The 19,256-nt window shown below is 26.8% G+C and overlaps 1 protein-coding gene and 1 long non-coding RNA gene across 3 annotated transcripts in view; one reads left to right on the forward strand and one right to left on the reverse strand.

The window, feature by feature from the left end:
• Positions 1–13,113, forward strand: part of LOC136082898 (uncharacterized) — a 17,948-nt gene extending 4,835 nt beyond the window's left edge. The window contains exons 2-5 of the long non-coding RNA XR_010639816.1: positions 4,281–4,418; positions 11,010–11,133; positions 11,262–11,367; positions 11,454–13,113. This is a non-coding gene — a long non-coding RNA (uncharacterized LOC136082898). The remainder of the gene's footprint in view (positions 1–4,280; positions 4,419–11,009; positions 11,134–11,261; positions 11,368–11,453) is intronic.
• Positions 1–16,605, reverse strand: part of LOC100206152 (uncharacterized) — a 184,509-nt gene extending 167,904 nt beyond the window's left edge. The window contains exons 1-5 of one of the 2 annotated variants that reach the window (XM_065802267.1): positions 16,421–16,605; positions 8,016–8,043; positions 7,717–7,928; positions 7,367–7,580; positions 6,955–7,164 (exon numbers count right to left, since the gene is read on the reverse strand). In XM_065802267.1, coding sequence (XP_065658339.1) covers positions 6,955–7,164; positions 7,367–7,580; positions 7,717–7,928; positions 8,016–8,043; positions 16,421–16,462 — 706 coding nt within the window. In that variant the 5' untranslated portion in view covers positions 16,463–16,605. Of the gene's footprint in view, positions 1–6,954; positions 7,165–7,366; positions 7,581–7,716; positions 7,929–8,015; positions 8,044–9,958; positions 10,015–16,420 lie in introns of those variants that run through there. The other variant, XM_065802268.1, reaches the window with a different exon arrangement.
• Positions 16,606–19,256: the final 2,651 nt, after the last annotated feature.

The following is a 19,256-nucleotide window of genomic DNA, read 5'->3' on the forward strand; positions in this document are numbered from 1 at the left end:
GAATTTAACAGAAGATGATTAGATATTGGTAAAATTACTATAGATGTGTTTAAAATATTCACTTCATTACACCAAACTTTAAATATTCTCTTAACAATCCTTGTATAATATTTTAAGGTATGCTTTAGCGACGAGAGTACTTTCCAAGTTTTAACAAGTTTTAACAAAAAAGGCTCAATATGTAAAAAGAAAAAAAGGGGAAAAATACTATATGAACTGCATCATTCAAACTGTTAAACACCCCACCTCTGTGATGATCTGGTCAGTGATATGTGGAAGGGGAAAAGGAAGGCTCTATATTGTAGAGGGAATAATGAATCAGTTACAATGTAAAAAAGTTCTGGAACAAAGATTTTTGCCACAATTGGCAGAATGGTTTCGTCCAGGTGAAAAAAAAACCATTATGCAGGACGGGGCAACATGTATATATATATATATATATATATATATATATATATATATATATATATATTTATATACATATATTTATATACATATATTTATATACATATATTTATTTATATATATATATATATATATATATATATATATATATATATATATATATATATATATATATATATATATATATACATACATATATATTTATATATATGCATATATATGCATTAAGGTCTTTTTAGGGCCTTTTTAATTTTTTGTAAAATAAATAATTTCTTTTGTCACAAATCAATGATCTTTTGCCCAAAAGTAAAGACAATAGGTTTTATTCTGATTAACATTCACCCACATGAAACTTTTAAAAATGGTGCATAAGTAGTATTAACACACAGTAGCATTATGACTCTAAATTTTCTTGAACCTTAAAGAACTTTCTAGAATTTTTTGGACCGTTCTAGATGTTTTTAGAAAGCTCTGAAGCTCTCTAGATATAGATATAGCTCTTACATTTATCATTATTGCTTTTCAGAAATACATTAAAATATTGTCTTTGATCAAAAAAAAAGTTTTATCATATATGATAAAACCTTTTTAGAATAGTGAATAGTGACCTGAGAATAGTGGCATATATGCCACTATTCTCAGGTCATGAAATTTTATATTTCATCTCAGAAATTAGGCTCTCGTGACTTTTGGAATATCTTTAACAGTATTTATAATAAGAGCAAATCTGTTATTCCACCTTTCTTGTGTACTTCAGATTGTGATAAAGCTGAGTTGTCTGCTTAGAACATCTCATCAATATCATCTCTTAATTCCTCTAGTTGTGTTCTACATGATATAGCCAACAAACAGGTTAAATCATTGCAAGTTTGTATCACTCCAACTTCTGTATCTAAAATATTTTCCTGCTTAGACACTTCTACAGTTTGTGGTCTGGACAACATACCTGTTATAGTCTTGCAGAAGTGTTCGTCAGGGCTATCATCTACACTTTCAAAACTATTTAACAAGTGGTTACCAGAGTCTAGTTTTCCAACTTGCTGGAAACCAGCATCTGTTAACACTTTATTTTAAAAAATACTGAAGAGCAATCTGACTTGTCTAACTACCATCCCATTAGTCTTCTTAGTATCATAAGCAGTTTTGAGTCTTTCATTAACTAATATTTTATCTCTCATCTTGAATCTTATAACATACTTTCTGATCATTAATATGGATTTCAATCTTCTTGTTCTGCTGCTGAATTGTTAATGGAAATAACTGATAGGTTTAATTGCGCATTAGATATATGTGGAGAGGCTAAAGCTATCCTTTTTGACATTTCTAAAACCTTTGAAAAAGTTTGACATGCTGGTCTTCTCTATAAGCTCTTTTCTAAAGGTGTATCAGTTAACATTTTTAAGATTATTAAATCCTTCCTTATTAATCAATATATAAAAGTTGTCTTCGATGGATAGCGCTCTTCATCATATCAGGGGTTCCTCAAGGTTTTATATTTGACCCTATACTTGTTCAATTTACATTAACAATAACCCAGAAAGGTAGCATTGTTCGCTGATGATTCAACAATTTATTTTTGTTTTGATAAGAAGCCAAAACTCTCTGATGGCTTGGTGGGAGCATTTGAGCTTGAAAAGGATCTCACTTCTGCTACAGCATGGGGCTCTCAGTAGTTAGTGAACTTTAACTCAGATAAAACCCAATTTTTGTTAGGTAACTGTTATCACAATAATCTAGATCTTTCTATATTTATGAACAGCAATGTACTCTATGAATCATCTAACCTTTGTCTTCTAGGATTAACTCTTACTTACAATCTTTCTTGGAAACCATATATCAAATCTATTGCAAAATTAGCATTTGCTAAGGTTGCATCTCTTTATCGTGCTTGCCACTTTCTTAATCAGAATTCTATTCTTTATCTCTATAAATCTCAAATCTGCCATTGTATGAAATACTGTTGTCATTTCTGGGGCGGATTTTCCAATGATGCCTTTTCCAAAACCAATGCTGCAAGTAATTTAGTGACATTTTCAAAGTTATTAACCAGCAAAGCAGCAATCATTTGATGACAGTTTTTTCAATATGAGATCTGCTTTTAGACAGCTTTACAGTCTGGTATATTCAGATAAACTAATAGAGAAGCTGTCAAAGTAGAAATAAAGAAAACACTACATTTACAAAGCTGGTTACCTCACTTTGATGGTAAACATATTAGTCACCAAGAATATCAAGTGTTAGTGATGAAGAATAAATAAAGCGACAAAAAAACAGGTACTGCTAGTTAAGGCATAACAGCTATTCTCAATGAATAAAATTTATGGAAGAGTATAAAGATTTTTGTAGCAGACACTATGAATATAAACACTGGTGGAAGAAGGAATGGGATTGTCAGTCAGTTACAAAGATGTTTTACTGAAAAGAAACTAGAAGAACAACAACTCATTGGTTGTCAACATCATATTCTTGACCGAGTCCTTTGTTTAGTAATGGAAGAAGAACATGAAGGAAATAATGTCGCCCAATGTCCAATATATGTTTAACTCAGAACTTGTAAAGAACTACAAACAGCTCAAGAATAAATTCAAGAATAGTAAAGAAGTGATTACTGAATTAGCAGGATGGCCTAATGATATACAATTTCTTTCTTATTCAACTCAGTTATTTTGCTTTGGAATAATGAATTAAATTTAAAAAATGGAATTCCTGAGCAATTCTAGCTCTTTTTGCATCTATTCTTCTACCAGAGAGAAAAGACTTACTACTCAACATTTGTAGATTCAGCTCTTACAGATGAATGGTAAGGGTGAACAAAACCGGACATCCAGTCTGGTTTGTAAAATCGGATATGGAATTTAACAAACCAGACTGAATAACTGGTTTTGCTCACCCCTAGTTAAACCTTTAAACTATTGGTGAATATAGAAAAAACCGGATATTCGGTCTGGTTTGTTAAAATCTGAATCCGAATTTATCAGGATATCCTGTGTTGCTCACCCTTAATGAATGAACCATATATATATATATATATATATATATATATATATATATATATATATATATATATATATATATATATATATATATATATATATATATATATATATATATATATATATATATATATATATATATAGATATATATATATATATATATAGATATAGGTATATATATAGATATATATATATATATAGAGATATAGGTATATATATAGATATATATATATTGTCGAGCTGGTTTGACTTGGTTCTAACTGACATTTTTTCCAAAATTGAAATTATGACAATAATGGACTATTTGTATCATGGCAAATAAACTAAACTAAAATTTACTGCAATCTAGCATAAAATAAGCTAACTTCCAAAGTGCCAAAGTTCTATCTGCAGGTTTAGTTAACTAATATTTAGTTTGACAAGGTTCCAACTGACAGGTTAGGGTAAACCCTAACTGCAGACTATTCCAAATTTTTTTCATTTAAATATATTATGATAGAGAATTTCATGCTCATCAAAAACATATAAAAATATTAGTCTCAATATCAATGTATAGTTTTCTAGTTTGACGTTGATGTAAAAAAATATATATATCGCAAAAATGCTAATATTTGCTATTTTTTATAAATCTTTTTTATAACATTACATTGCACAACAAAAAGTACTAGTTTCTATCATAACACGTCTTAGGTGCTAATTGTGAGTCAACCAAGACTAAAAAAAACAATTTGAAAATGTTAAAAAATTATTATCACTAATTTTCTAAACTATTATTATTATTAATTTTTATTTTTTGAAATAAAAAATAAAAATTAATAATAATAATAGTTTAGAAAATTAGTGATAATAATTTTTTAACATTTTCAAATTGTTTTTTTTAGTCTTGGTTGATTCACAATTAGCACCTACGACGTGGTATGAAGTTAACACTGATGTAAACAGCCCAAAACTTATACGATATATTGCAGTCGAAAAATCGTTTCCACAAATTAGAGTTTAAAGTCAGGATTCGCTTATAGGTATTATTAGATTTTTTAGTACTTTTAAAACTAATTAAAACAAAAACAAATGGCTTATATGAGGTAAAACTCTTTTTTTAAATTTTATAAGAACAATTCAGTCTTCTCACAAACTTAACATTAACTGTCAGTCAATGTAAGGACATTTAACTGCGTCAAGCCTCCAACAGTTAGTCATCCATATTTATTACCCATGGCTTATCTCTAACAGTTAGTTAATAAATGTATATCTTTGAATATAGCTGATGAACAAAATAATATAATTTTAATATACTACATCATATACATTAGTAATTTTAAAAAAATTGTACAATTTTAATAAAATGTTTATTAGCAATGTTAAAAAGCAGGCTGTGTTATAAATAAAAAGATTTTTAAAATGATTTTAATTAGTAATGTTGGAAATAAAACTATTTTTTATGAGAGAAAGCAAAGTGTGATTAAATTGGTAGCATACTATACAACAACCAAAAAACAACTCAACCATTATGGGCTGAATCAATGGTGGGCAATACTGACAAGCATTTTTCTAGTGCCTTTTGCAAGATATTGGATCTTGTGGCAGAGGAAAAGCGACATGAGCATTTTAGTTACTTGGTCTAACTGCTGTATCCCTCAAAATTGGAACAATATAATATCAAATAGTGTGTTACATTACAAAATACTTACTTAATAGACATTTATGTTACTACAAAATACTTACTTCCTAGTCATTTATGTGTCTAGAAAGTAGATCATGTGCATAATTAGATTGAAAAGCTCACAAGGATGGCTGATTTTTATGGTCCACTTAGATTGATAAAGACCCTTAAACAAGTTAACAGAAAAAATCCTTATCATTATTAATATTTATTCAAACAAATCCACATGACTGCAAGGACTATTGTTTAACAGCAAGGCTATTTAACTACAAGTTAGTTCCTTTTAATATTGCTGTGCTAAAATTATCTATCCTTGATTGAAATGAACCTTTGACTTGCGCTAATGTCAAATTTAATAAAAATAACCTAACAAAAAAAATGCCGTCATTAGCACATCAACCAAAAATTTAAACATGCACAATTCAAGGCTGTATTTTCTTTTGTGCATCTCCAGGACTGAGATTACTAACCAGTAGTTATAAGGTTCTTCACTTATAAAATGACAGGATGCGATGAAAAGCTTTTAAGCTTTTAATCTATAATGTAATGGTTATTAAGTATAATATAACGGTAGAATCTTGTTAGATAATATGGTAATTTCCGTTTATTATACTATTGTTTCAGTTACAAAATTTAAAAGTAGTTAACTACTTCAATCACAAAAGCTAAAATGTTTCAAACTACTGTTATAACTGTAGTTAGAACCTTGTCATAATGAAGATATGACTATTTCACTATGACAAGGTTCTAACTGCATTTTGGGCGCATTTATTTTTCAATAAAGAGTGAAACAAATGCTTATGTTATCATGGGTGAAAAATATTATCAATTAATACTTATAAGTTTTTATGGTAGGAACATAACAATTTTTGACATCGATTTACTCAAAACCATTTATGGATTAGTTAGAACCTTGTCAAACCAATGCAACAATATATATATTTCAACTTATGAACATATATAACATAATCGCATAGAGCATGGACCTGATAAACTGTAAGTTTACGGTTCAACTCCCGCTACAAGCATATGTTATTTTGGTATTTTTTAATCAGTTTCTTTTAGACTGCACACATGGGCGATGATTTTAAATAAAGTGTCTGAGTTTATCATTTCTATTATATTCTATATCATTTTTTTGTTATACGCTTTACTATAGTGTCTTTATTTTGTTCTAAATATCTGTTCAATACATCTTTTGAATTTTTTTTTATCCTTTCTCTCTTCCTAATTTTTTCCTTATTTAATTAGGGTTTCTAGTCCTTTCTAGGTCTAGTCTTTGGATGAATACTTTTTTAAATATGCAGTCAAATATATAAAGAATTAAAAAATCATTGAATATTAAAATATGCTTATTGCTTAATCATGGGGGTGTCCATTAATTACATCAACAAAATAGGGGGGGAGAGGGAGGATGGAAATTTCTTTTCAGGGGAGGACAATTTTTGACAAAGGGGAGAGGGGAGGTCAAGAAAAGTTAATGTCAACAATGATACTTTTTTAAATAAATTTTATTATTTAAAAAAAAAAAAAATTTTAATGTTTTTTTCCAATTTTACTTTCATTTGGGAAGGGGGAGGGTATTTAAATGTTGAGGGTATTTAAATTTAAATGAGGTTATTTAAATTTAAATGAGGGTATTTAAATTTAAATAAGGGTATTTAAATTTAAATGAGGGTATTTAAATTTAAATGAGGGTATTTAAATTTCAATAAGGGTATTTAAATTTAAATGAGGGTATTTAAATTTAAATGAGGTATTTAAATTTAAATGAGGGTATTTAAATGTAATTAAAACATTTTTATAGGGAGGGGGGTTTAGTCTTCTACTCTATTATAATGCATAAATATAAAAACCTAGTCTTCTACTCTATTATAATGCATAAATATAAAAACCTGTTGGAGATAAAAATTCTGTGAACTCCTCTGTGATTCCTTCGATTGATTTAATTCTAACTTTTTTCAATGTATCTGGGCCAGTAAGATGAAAAGATATTATAAATGTTGAATTTTCAGATTTGATCTGAGCCGGTAAGTTAAAATAACAAACAGTTTTTCCAACTTCAGCTGTTATTTTATGGATATCATTTGGACATCCATAAAAAGCTATATAAAAAAATAAAAATAAATACATTATAATTATAATAAATATACAGACATACATCTATTTATTATACAGTATGATACACGCACACACACAAACTAAATAAACCATGATGAATAAAAATATTTAAATTTTATTTCATTTATTATCAATATTGAATAATATACAACAACACTTTTATATATTATAATTATTATTATTTACCACTTGCTTCAACAATCATGGAGTAGTTTCCAGGCATCCCAATTAAAAGAGATAACAAATTAGATGAATACATAGCAAGCCTATTATTTACTAGTAAACCAATCACTTTCATATTATTTAAAGAAGAAACAGTAGTTTCAAATGGTGTATTTATTTTTACTTTTGAGGGAGGTCTTTTGGAAAATGAAACATTATAACCAGAGGAATCATAAACCTTAAATTAAAATTAAAAAAAAATTGGTTTAAAAAAGATTTCATAACAATAAAGTTAAATATAATTAACTATTTGAATAAAACCGCAAAATGAAAAATATAACTACAACATGAAAAAAAAGACCATAATGGCATACTGAAATGCAATAATCACTATCACATTTTTTAATAGTGCCTTCACCACAAAAACAACTTTTTGTCTCATTTTCAAAAGCAGCCAAACTACTTCCTTTGCATCCACACATTGTTATACAAGTAGATAGCTCTGTTGCACCTTCAAAGTCTTCATATTGAGGTAAAATTTTATTATCAACAAGCTTGTAAAAGTTAGTAAAACTTTTAATGGTATCTGAAAACAAACATAAGAAAAGATACAAAAAAACTTTGACATTCATAGTATAAAAAAAAAAAGAATAAATTGATAAAATACACTTACAATTCTCGGAATTTAAACCAAGAACTTTCTAAAAATAAACATATTACTTGGTAGAAAAAAATTTACATATATCTACTAAAAAGTGCATAAATCTACTACAACTTGATTATTTTAACCAAGTCTTAAGCAATTTATAAAAAAAAAAAGAATATTAACTTTACGACATGGTCATTTTGTTCCTGTACTGTTGTTGTTTCCATTTGAAATCATTTCTTTCACCTTTTTCTGGTGAAAAATCAACAATAGATCCTGAGAACAAACATCTTTCCAATTATTGTAACTAACTGTATATTGTAACATATTTTATAATCCATTAATCTTAAGTTACTAAATGAAATATGTTTTTAAGTTATTATATCTTATATTTCATTTCAGAAATATTTTATTATTTTGTATTTTATTCTAGAAGGCTCTAGAGAATTTTGGAAATTCTTCAAAGCGCCAACACAAGCAATTCTAACATTCCACACTTCATGATCTCACTACAAAGATATTTTTGCAAAAACCTTTTTCTTTTGTACAACATTCCACACTTCATGATCTCACTACAAAGATACTTTTGCAAAAACCTTTTTCTTTTGTACATATAATAACCTTAAAATGGCACTCTTCCTGGCATTTCAAAAAAATTGTCAATTAGACAAGACTTTGATTTTGTTTAATCTAATAATTTTTAAAATACTTTTTTATTATTTAATTTACACTGGCTTAAATCATTTCTTATTTAAACTCTTTTATAGCTATGTTCAGAAAACATTTTTGCTAAAGTTTTTCTTCAAAACTCTATTCAGTACTCTCTAAACTATTTAAGAAGATTTAGCTGAATTTTTTTTCTCCCTGATGCTGCTTTACCCTTCCAACTAGACTAAAATTTAACATTCAAGTGTAAATTTGTAAATTAAAATTTGTATGTGTTTGTTTTTTTCAAAACACCAAAAAAGCTTTATCACTAATATACAGATAAAATAAGTTATCCAGTAAAATTCCATTAGCATGTTAATTAAAATTTATATGCTTTAGAGTAGGGTATCATGATAAATGGAGCCTTAAAACTGAAAAATAGTACTCTATTTTATCATAAACAATCTTGAAAACTGTTTCTTTTAATATTTGCAGTCAATTTTTAAGATATTTATGCAAATATAATACTATAAGATCCAATTTCAATACAAAGCCATTATTTATTGACACTTAAGAATTTAAAGTTATATATTATCTGCCTTTTCGAAATGTGATTAGAATTTCAATTAACAATTTGCTAATTTTTAATTGTTTGTCTTCTAAGTAAAAATCCACCTTTTCTCTAAGTTATTTATTGACACTTTTATAAGTCGTTATTTATTGATGCCTAAAAATGACATTTAAAATGATATATTACCTGCTTTTCTTAAACTTGATTTAAATTTAAACTTTTAATTTTTTTGTCTTCTAAGTAACCTTTTCTCTAAGTTTTATACTATTTATTTACTTTTTAATGGTGCTCATAAGTTGTACCAAAGTACCCAATAAGTAGAGTACCTTGATACAAATTTCTTATTTTACTTAGAAATAGTCTCACAAGTTCAACCTGTTATACTTTTGGTAATAAATGAATTTAATTTTGCAGGTATTATCATTATGCTTTAATCTACAAATTGCTAAAAATTTTGTTAAAAATATAGTTATGATACAAAAACATCATGGTGCTCCATTCTCTTTTACTCGAAAATAGTATTAAGCTCCAAGGGGTTTCTAAAAAGAGTTGAGAACTTTTGGTGCCACATTAACAGGTTGGGACATTTATTTGGAACTTCTGAGCAACAATATAACACATCGTTTTTATTAAATAATATTTTAGTATTCAAAATATTAGTTTAAGAAACAAAAGTTTTTCCAAGATATATTGAATTTGACTTTGAAATACAAAATACCTCATTAAATTTAAAAAAAATATACAACTTTACCAATTTTTGAATGGAACCTTCCACTTTTGAGCTTCACTGAATGGCAGATCTGTAAGTCCTCTTCCACTGTTTTGTATGTACCTCTTTCACAGTTTGAGTAGTATATGCACATCACATAGCAAAGTGGATATATTAAGAGTTGACTTTATTGAATATTTTGGCTCTTATAATATAAAAGCCTTTGTTTCCTTGTCTACTTTTTGCTTTTTAACTATAAGCTTTGAATCTTCATTTATTGTAAACATGTTAGTCAAGTAATTTTATCAGCAAATAAATAAGTTTCAGTTGGTGATGCTGGTGGAAGATCTTTTATGAAGGTTTTGACTAGTTCTGAACTGAGGTATCACCTTGGAGTACCCCACTTGATATTGGCTTCCATTGAGTTAACTTATTTACAGTTTAATGATTTTTCACTTTTAATTATGTTTTTGCTATAATTTAGTATCAGAGCTTTTATATGATACCTTATTTAAAAGTTTGTCTTTAAATATAATTTTTATTGATTAAATAAATAGTTTAACTAAATATATATACATATATATATATATATATATATATATATATATATATATATATATATATATATATATATATATATATATATTATATATTTATATATATATATATTATATATATATATATATATATATATATATATATATATATATATATATATATATTTATATATATATATATATATTATATATATATATATATGTATATATATATATATATATATATATATATATATATATATATATATATATATATATATATATATATATATATATATATATATATATATATATATATATATATATAAGTAGTAGAAAATCACTTAACAAAAATTTTTTTAATTTAAAATGAAAAAAATATTTGTTAAGTGATTTTCTACTACTTTATAATTGCTCTGTTCTTTTAAGAACATTGAGCACTCTATTTCGTAGAATACATTTTAAAATTGTTTAAAAATAGTGTGAATAGACTAAAATACCATCTAGTATGCTAAAATAATATTATTTACTGATAAATATTCTTTCCATTATTTTAGAATAATAGATTGCATCTTAGAAAATCATCAAATACCAATGACATTGTTGATGAAATCGATGCTTCTAATGATTCTAAATGTGCAAAGTCTTTCAGACCATGTTCAACATGCTTTGGTTTTGTAGGTTAGAATTTTATTATTGTTGTTTTATTTTTTCGTATATATGCTTCACATAACAAAATTAATTGTACTTAATTAAATATTTAATTAATTAAAAATTTTGTTCATTTGTTTTCAAACAAAAATATTTAGTGCAAGGAGTAGCTCATATCTGTACAGAGAGCAGAGCTGTCAACAATTTCATTGAAGCAGCAGAACTGCTTGGACCTAAATATTTAGAATGAGTAGCCTCAGGCAGGTGTATTAAGCTGTTCTTTTAATATAAATACATATTTTAAAATTCCAAATAATAAACATATTTTATTTATGTATGTTGCCAGGTAGACTTAAGCACAAGATGGAAGCTGAAAATATTTGTAGAGAACAGAAGTTTCAGTTGGCTACTCAAAAGTCTTCTTTGAACATTGTGGTTGGGACTCCTGACAAAAAAACTGACCGAATAGAGTTGAAACAGGTGTCCTTTGGTACTGTTATGGAGTTGGTTAAATCTCTTGAGCTTGCAAAATATCAAACAAAGAATTTTCATTCCAAATATAGATCTAGCATGGGAACTCAAACCTGCATTGGAGCGAACATTTTTGAAAAAATTGAAGCTCTCCATAACCGTATAGATGAATTTTACACTTCTAAAAAAGTAGGTTTTATGGATGGAGAAGAAGTCATTACTAGAACATTGGTTCATGTAAAAGATAAGTCTACATTTATACAGCACGTCATTACAGAAAGAGGAATAGATCCACTACATATTGAGAATAGCTATGGATTCAGGTCAGGAATTCCTTAAAGTTACTGTATGTATTTTTAATCCCCTGGAAAAAATTTCTTCAGATTCAGAGCTAGATGATGCTGGAGTAAAGAGATCTTTTTTATAGCAATTGTTAAAGGGGTTACTGAAGCTAACAATAATCTTTGAAAGCTTATTGAGCCTCTGAATTTAAATGATGTAAAATTTTACGTTGCATTGAATCTTAAATGTGCAAATTCAGTGTTTGGAATCAGTATTCATGCTTGGACATACAGTTGTTTATATTGTGAGAGATCCTGCACTCTTGAGCCTGGTATCAAGAGAACACTTAGGTCATTGGATAATCATTGCAACAACTTTACCCTTGACAGAAAGAAGAAGTTAAAAATGTCACACTTTAAAAATGTTACAAATCCAAGACTTTTGTACAAAGAGGAAGATCCTGAAACTTTTTGAGGAGTTAGTTCCTGCTCCTGAGCTCCATGTTCTAATGGGAATAGTAAGTAAAATTGAAGTACTTCTAGTCAGTGTATGGCCTTTGTTTGAGATTGGTTACAATCAAACTACATACATGATGTAGTTAGATTGTAACCAGTTCTCAAACAAAGAAGTAAACAAATTATATAGGACTTGACAGAAACAATGCAGGCAAGTTCCTGAAGTTGGTGGATTTACTTGAAAGAGATATTATAAACAATGAAAAATATGACTTTTACCAATATTAAACTGTCTTAGAAAGTTTAAATGCCTTCAAGCAGAAGCATTTGGTATAATAGCAGGGGATAACATCAGCACTGCTGTTCTGGAGTTTAAAAATTCCTATGCAGATTTAATTGAATACATGCATGCCGCATTTGAGGGTATCAAGCTCAGTGTTACATGGAAAATTCACATAGCAGTATGTCATATACTTCCTTTTCTTCATTCTACTGACAGCGGTCTAGGAGTTTACTGTGAGCAAACAAGAGAAGCTATTCATCATGAATTCAAAAAAATTTGGAATAGATACAAACGAAGAGTTAACCATACAGATTATGCAAAACGGCTAAAACCCAGTGCTGTCGAGTTTGCATCAAAAAACATTAAATAAATTGAATAATTATATAATTTAATTTAATGTTTATAATTTCAAGTATATATTGTAAAGTATATTTTTTATAGCATTCAGACTTGTAATATAACTAACTAACATAAAGCTTTTTTACTTTGTGCTTTTATTTGTATAGGATAAGTTACAGCTACTTTTGAATATTTTTTTTCCTAATTTTTCGTTAGAATTTTTTTTTAACATCCCAGAAGTTTTAAATGTTATAAATAGTGTCTACTAATGTATACCTAACTATTGAAAAAAAAAATCAGACCTGGGGAACATTTTAATCTGGTGGTCACTCAGGTCCGCAGTGATAAGTAATAGCTATTTTTCAATTTTTTTGTCCTAATTTTTTTTTTTTGAAAATTGCAACACACCAGAAGTTTTAAATGTTATAAATGGTGTCTACTAATGTATACCTAACTATTAAAAAAGTATCAGACCTGGGGAACAACTTAACCTGGTGGTCACTCTGGTCCACAGTGATATATTTAATATATATATATATATATATATATATATATATATATATGTATATATATATATATATATATATATATATATATATATACATATATATATATATATATATACATATATATATAGATAGATATATATATATATATATATATATATATATATATATATATATATATATATATATATATATATATATATATGTATATATATATATATATATGTATATATATATATGTATATATATATATATATATATATATATATATATATATATTTATATATATATATATATATATGTATATATATATATATATATGTATATATATATATATGTATATATATATATATATATATATATATATATATATATATATATATATATATATATATATATATATATATATATATATATATATATAAATTCATATGTATATATAAATTCATATATATATATATATATGAATTTTTTAAATTTCTTAGAATTTGAAACTTTTCATTGGTCCGATTTTGTTTTCTAATAATCAAACCAATGAGGACCAAAGAAAACCTCGAGTAAACACAAGACTTGTTAAACTAAATAAGACATGTTTAATTAAATAAGCCTTGTCTTCACTAGAAAGGTTTCATTTAATCAGCCGCGATAATTCGGCTCAGGCAAAATTAAATGATTTGAAAACATCGCTAAATGTACTTACGAGCTTTAACCGTAAGGAAACATGAGCAAATGTTAGTTTTAAGATAAAAATTCCAATGCTAACTGGTGTTATTCTTTTTTAAATTGTGGTCTGGAAATTTTTACCTAAAATACCAACTCATGTAAAAAAAGGAGCTTATTTAAACTGTGTTGGTTTTTAGCTAAGTTTAACTTACTGTGAGAAGACATACAGAGTGAGAGTTTATTCTGCTGCGTTACAGTTTAATGAAGGCTTTAGAGGTATTATTAATGTCTTTAAAGCATTTGACTTACTTGTAAATGGTTCCTTAAATTATGAAAAATGTTGTGTAAGAGTTATTTAAGTAGTTCATTAAATTAGAATCAAAAACCTCCAAAAAAGACTCACAGCAAAACATAAAAAACTTTTAGACAACGATGAAAAATACAATTCCTTAATAACTCTCGAATTTTCCTTAATTGTTTGTTTAAGTTGTTAAATGTTTTTTATTTTTAAAGTTTAGTTTTGCATTTTGTGTTTAACTTTTAAGTATGATGACTCTTGTGGAAACACAAAGCTTCAAAGCACGATATCTCATTTAAAAATGAAACTTCAAACTTGAAATGTTCTCAAATGGTTCATTACATATAACAGTATCTTTTAATCTATAGCTTTTTTCACAATGCTTTATTTTTTTTCTATAGACTTATTTGCAGCACCTTTGCTAAATATTTTCAAATCATATGTCAGCAAATGTGTGTTTGCTGTGTGAAAAACTTTATCAATATTTGAAAACTGGAGCATAAGAAATATACCCGAATTCGGTTAGCAAATAGCTAGCTATAATCATAACGATAAAGACAGCGGTTTATCTTTACAAATATCTATCGATATATGTAAAAATAAAGACATCGATTTGGCTACGAGGACATCTAGCTTAATAAGCTAAAGACCCACTGGCTATTGTAGCAAGTGTCATATCTTAATAAAATCGCAGTCTAAAAAATTTTGATATGTAGCTAACAACCAGCTATATATTTGTAGATATGTTGTGTAGCTAGCTACAAAGTTACGATATGTAGTTAGCGACACATTAAGGATTTTGTAGCAATAGTTAAAGTGAACTTTAAATATTGCTACAAAGTCGCAATATTTAAAGTTCACTTATTCTCATAATTATAATAGACTCAACGATAAAAATCGAATTTTTTAAGATATTAAAGACATAAGGAAAAAAATAAAATAAAAAAATCGCTTGGAAATTGCTATACAGCTAGCTAGTCGCTAGCTCATTTCCCACCGGGTAGTTACTAAATTTTTTAACTTGCCTCCTTTTTTAGATTAATTTTCTCCATCATGATAAGTCAATGAGTATTTTATATTGTTTTTAATGCAAAAAAAAAAAAACGTATATAATACGTCATAATGATAATGGACTTTATCTTCGAGTATGCATTCTTAATTTATTTATGTAGTATGACTTTAAATAATTAGGTTTAAAACGCAAATTATGCAATTCTAAATAAAAAGTTTAAATTGGGCAGATGGACTGGATGGACTTAAATCATTAAAAAAATATTTGGCTAATTAAACAAAATTCAATACTCAAAGCAATTGTTTGCAATTGATATGTCTCCTTAATCGTAAAAAAACAAACAAAAAAACTGCAACGAGACCAAAATCGAGACAGAAATGAATAAAAAGTTTGGCAATTTTGAACTTTTTCTTGATAACGAACATTCGTACATCGTATTGCAAAGTTCAGCTTGGCTGAAATTAATGTATTCTTGTTTATTGATATATTGATTTTGGTAGTTGCTTATTATGAAAAAATACTTCTAGTGTACTTTCAAGGTTAAAAAATTATGAAATCTACCAGTATTTTAAAAATACGTTCAATCAAAGGTGTTTGGGTTGTTTTGGAACAAAGGTTGTATGATGTAACCATTAATTAATCGTGTATTAATCATTTAATTTCGATTAGATAAAATGAAGAGCAAAGTAGGTTTTTTAAAAGTAAAAAATTAATTAGTAAAAAATGTCAAACAGATAGTTTTCAGCAACATTCTACAAGTGTGAACCAAAGGCTTTAGGCTGTAGCCAAATTTTAAAAAACTGTGGTCATATTTTAAACGAATGTAACCTAACATGCTGTTTAATACTTTGTAATTTTTGCGTAGTTTTATTAAGTAAATTTCTCCGTTGTTATAATTAAAGGCTGTGTTATTAACAAACTGTTGTTTTTATCTTTTTTAAAACAAATAATAATAGTTTAAAAAAACAAAAACTTTTTTTAATGCTAAACTGCAATGAAAAAACTTACTGTTAAAAAAGCAATTAAGCAGCCAAGAACGACACGGGCCATTTTCTGAATTTTTTTTAACTTTTCTTTACGCTTTTAGATTTCATTTGAGGTTTTTTTTCTTTTTTTCTTTTGAAAACAGAATATATAAATTGTTGATTCTTTTTAAATACTTGCCTTTCATATTTAAATTTCGATATTCGTTTAATATTTAAAGTAACATTCAGAAAAAAGATTTTAAGTTATGTTTCATTATTCAAAAGATTCTATTACTAAAGTCACATGATCCAATCAGATTTGTTCTCATATAGCACAAAAAGAGTTATGTTTATACCAAATATTTTCGATAATTTGTTATTTTATTTTTAAAAAAATTTGTCTTGCTCTTCTAAACAAGCAAATAAAAATAAATGATTTTTTAAAATTGTAGGTTTGGAATTGACCGTTGATTCTAGATGAAGGAGCATCAAGCTAAACAAGTATTAAAAAACCTTCGCACGAGGGTTAGGGTTAGAATTTGGTTTAGGGCTTTCTTAATTTCAAAATATTGTTTTCTATATTTTGTCACTCAAAAGAATTTGAATTTTAATCTATAATGGCCTATAAACTTTTCAAAAAACGCAAAACTTTGAAAAAACCATTTTAATTCATTTTCACTGATATTTGAAATATCAAACTAAAAGAGAAATTTTAACTAAGGAGCTTTACAGGAAAATTTTATATACAGTTTATCATTTTTTTGCTTTTGCTTAAAATGTTCCAGTTGGCCACTTTTTTAATCTTAATTTGCACCCAATTTTAAAAGTCATTTCAGGTCTCCAATTAATACATGGAATGTTGAAAATGTTGAAATGCGGAAGTTTTTATCAATTGCAAATTTTTAACTACACTAAGTTAATTTGCGTAGAAGACATAGGCAAAAACTACGACAACAAACCAAACAACGAGAATATGAATTAGTTGCTGTAGACAATCTTTTTTAAACTAAAAAATTTAATTTAAAAAATTGTTTCGTTTTCCTTAAGTATTGTTATTTATTCTCAAAATGACAGAATGATACGATTGAAAACAAGTTTACAATTGAATTATTATTAATTGATGGTTTTATTTGCTATGAAATTGATGACATATCAAATTAAAAAACTTTTTGTTGTTTTTATTTATATCCAGCAACTGAAGCGCAACAAAACAAGAAATAAACTTTTTCTTCGTGTTTGTTTGGAAAGAAATAAACTTTTTCTTCGTGTTTGTTTGGAAAGAAATTGTGCAGCTCAAACGTTATTACATTCAAGATACAGATTATAAACTTCTATTATTTTTTAAATGTTGGACATCAGAATTGCTCATATTACAATCTACTATCTTACAAGTTATCTATATAATTTCCAAAACGTATTGAATGTGAAAGTTGCTTAAAAGAAAAGATCTCTACTTACGGAGATAAATGTCGGTTTTTACGGAGATAAATGTTTATCTTCGTTAAAACTTCTCTTTTGACATTTATCTTTGTAAAAACTTCTACCTTTTTTGTCTAAATATCTAATTTTCTGCCACCATTAAAAATATTACAACTAATAACTTATAACAGTTCATTGGAAACAAAAATTATGCGTGAAGTTCTTCAAATGTTAAGCGCAAAGTTCTTCATTGCATTGCTAAACTTTGAAAATTTAATTAGAGAAGTGAATTTGTTAGGGAAACAAGGAATTATATATTAAAAAATTCATAAAAATTGTATAAAAAAATCGATTCAAAAAGGTAGTACAGGAAGTAATTTTTTGCAAGTGTGGGAAAAATAACTCAACTCTGACCCTTATTTATCATGCACCATGACGGGCTTTTGCTAATAATTGAAAATTTTGACACTTTTGACTTTATTAAGCTCAAGTGGTTGTTGGTATTTGACCGATGATTGTATTTTTGAGAAAAAGCCGATGTAAAAATATCAGAAAACACTTTTGGCAGCAAGTTATTCTTACATTTATACATAAATATTAATACTTAAAGTGAACTAAGTTTTGATATATTTAAGACATTTATGTATTTCATTACATGGTTTTTTTAAATATTAAGTTCGTCAGGCTTATAGTATAATTTGTCGAGACAACTTATATTTATTTCACTCAAAAAACTATATTTTTTTTGTTAGTTCTCAAATATTTTAAAATTGGAGATTCAAAGTTTTTAAAACTATATGTTAAATTATCATTGTTTTAGATATATTCATTATTAAAATTGTTCTTAAAAAATACCTATGTAAATAATAAAGCTATTAAGCATAAATTAATTACTTGCTTTTGTTAAGAACAAAAATAAATTCAAAAAAAAAAAAAGATGACTTTTGCGTAATTTCCGTTGCTACGATGGATTTTAGCTTGGACAAAAAGTTCGCATTGTTTCATTGATATAGTCTTTATTAATAAATATATTCTATCTCTTAAGTTTTTGAGAATTAGATAAGATATTTTCTTTGTCCTGCCAGATCCGTCGGAGAGGGGACAATTATCCTCCCCCCCCCCCCGCACCCCTTGCATGATTTGAAAAACCATTTTTTTGTATTTTGTATTTGTAGCCTTTTATAAAAAAGACACTTATTTTAACAAATTAATTTACAAAATCTAATTTACGTTTTCTAGGTTTTGCAGAACGGTTAAGGGGCTGTCCATTAATTACGTCAACAAAAAAGGGGGCAAAGAGGGTCTGAAATTTTTTGACAATTTTTGACAAAGAGAGGGGGGAGGTCAAGAAAAGTTGACGTCAACGACGTTTTTTTTTTAAATAAGTTCAGTTACTTCGTTACTAGCATGCATACTTACTTAGTTACAAATCATACATATTGGCCAAGAAAAAAGGTATC

This window comes from Hydra vulgaris, chromosome 08, assembly GCF_038396675.1.
Source record: "Hydra vulgaris chromosome 08, alternate assembly HydraT2T_AEP".
Taxonomy (NCBI): Eukaryota; Metazoa; Cnidaria; class Hydrozoa; order Anthoathecata; family Hydridae; genus Hydra; species Hydra vulgaris.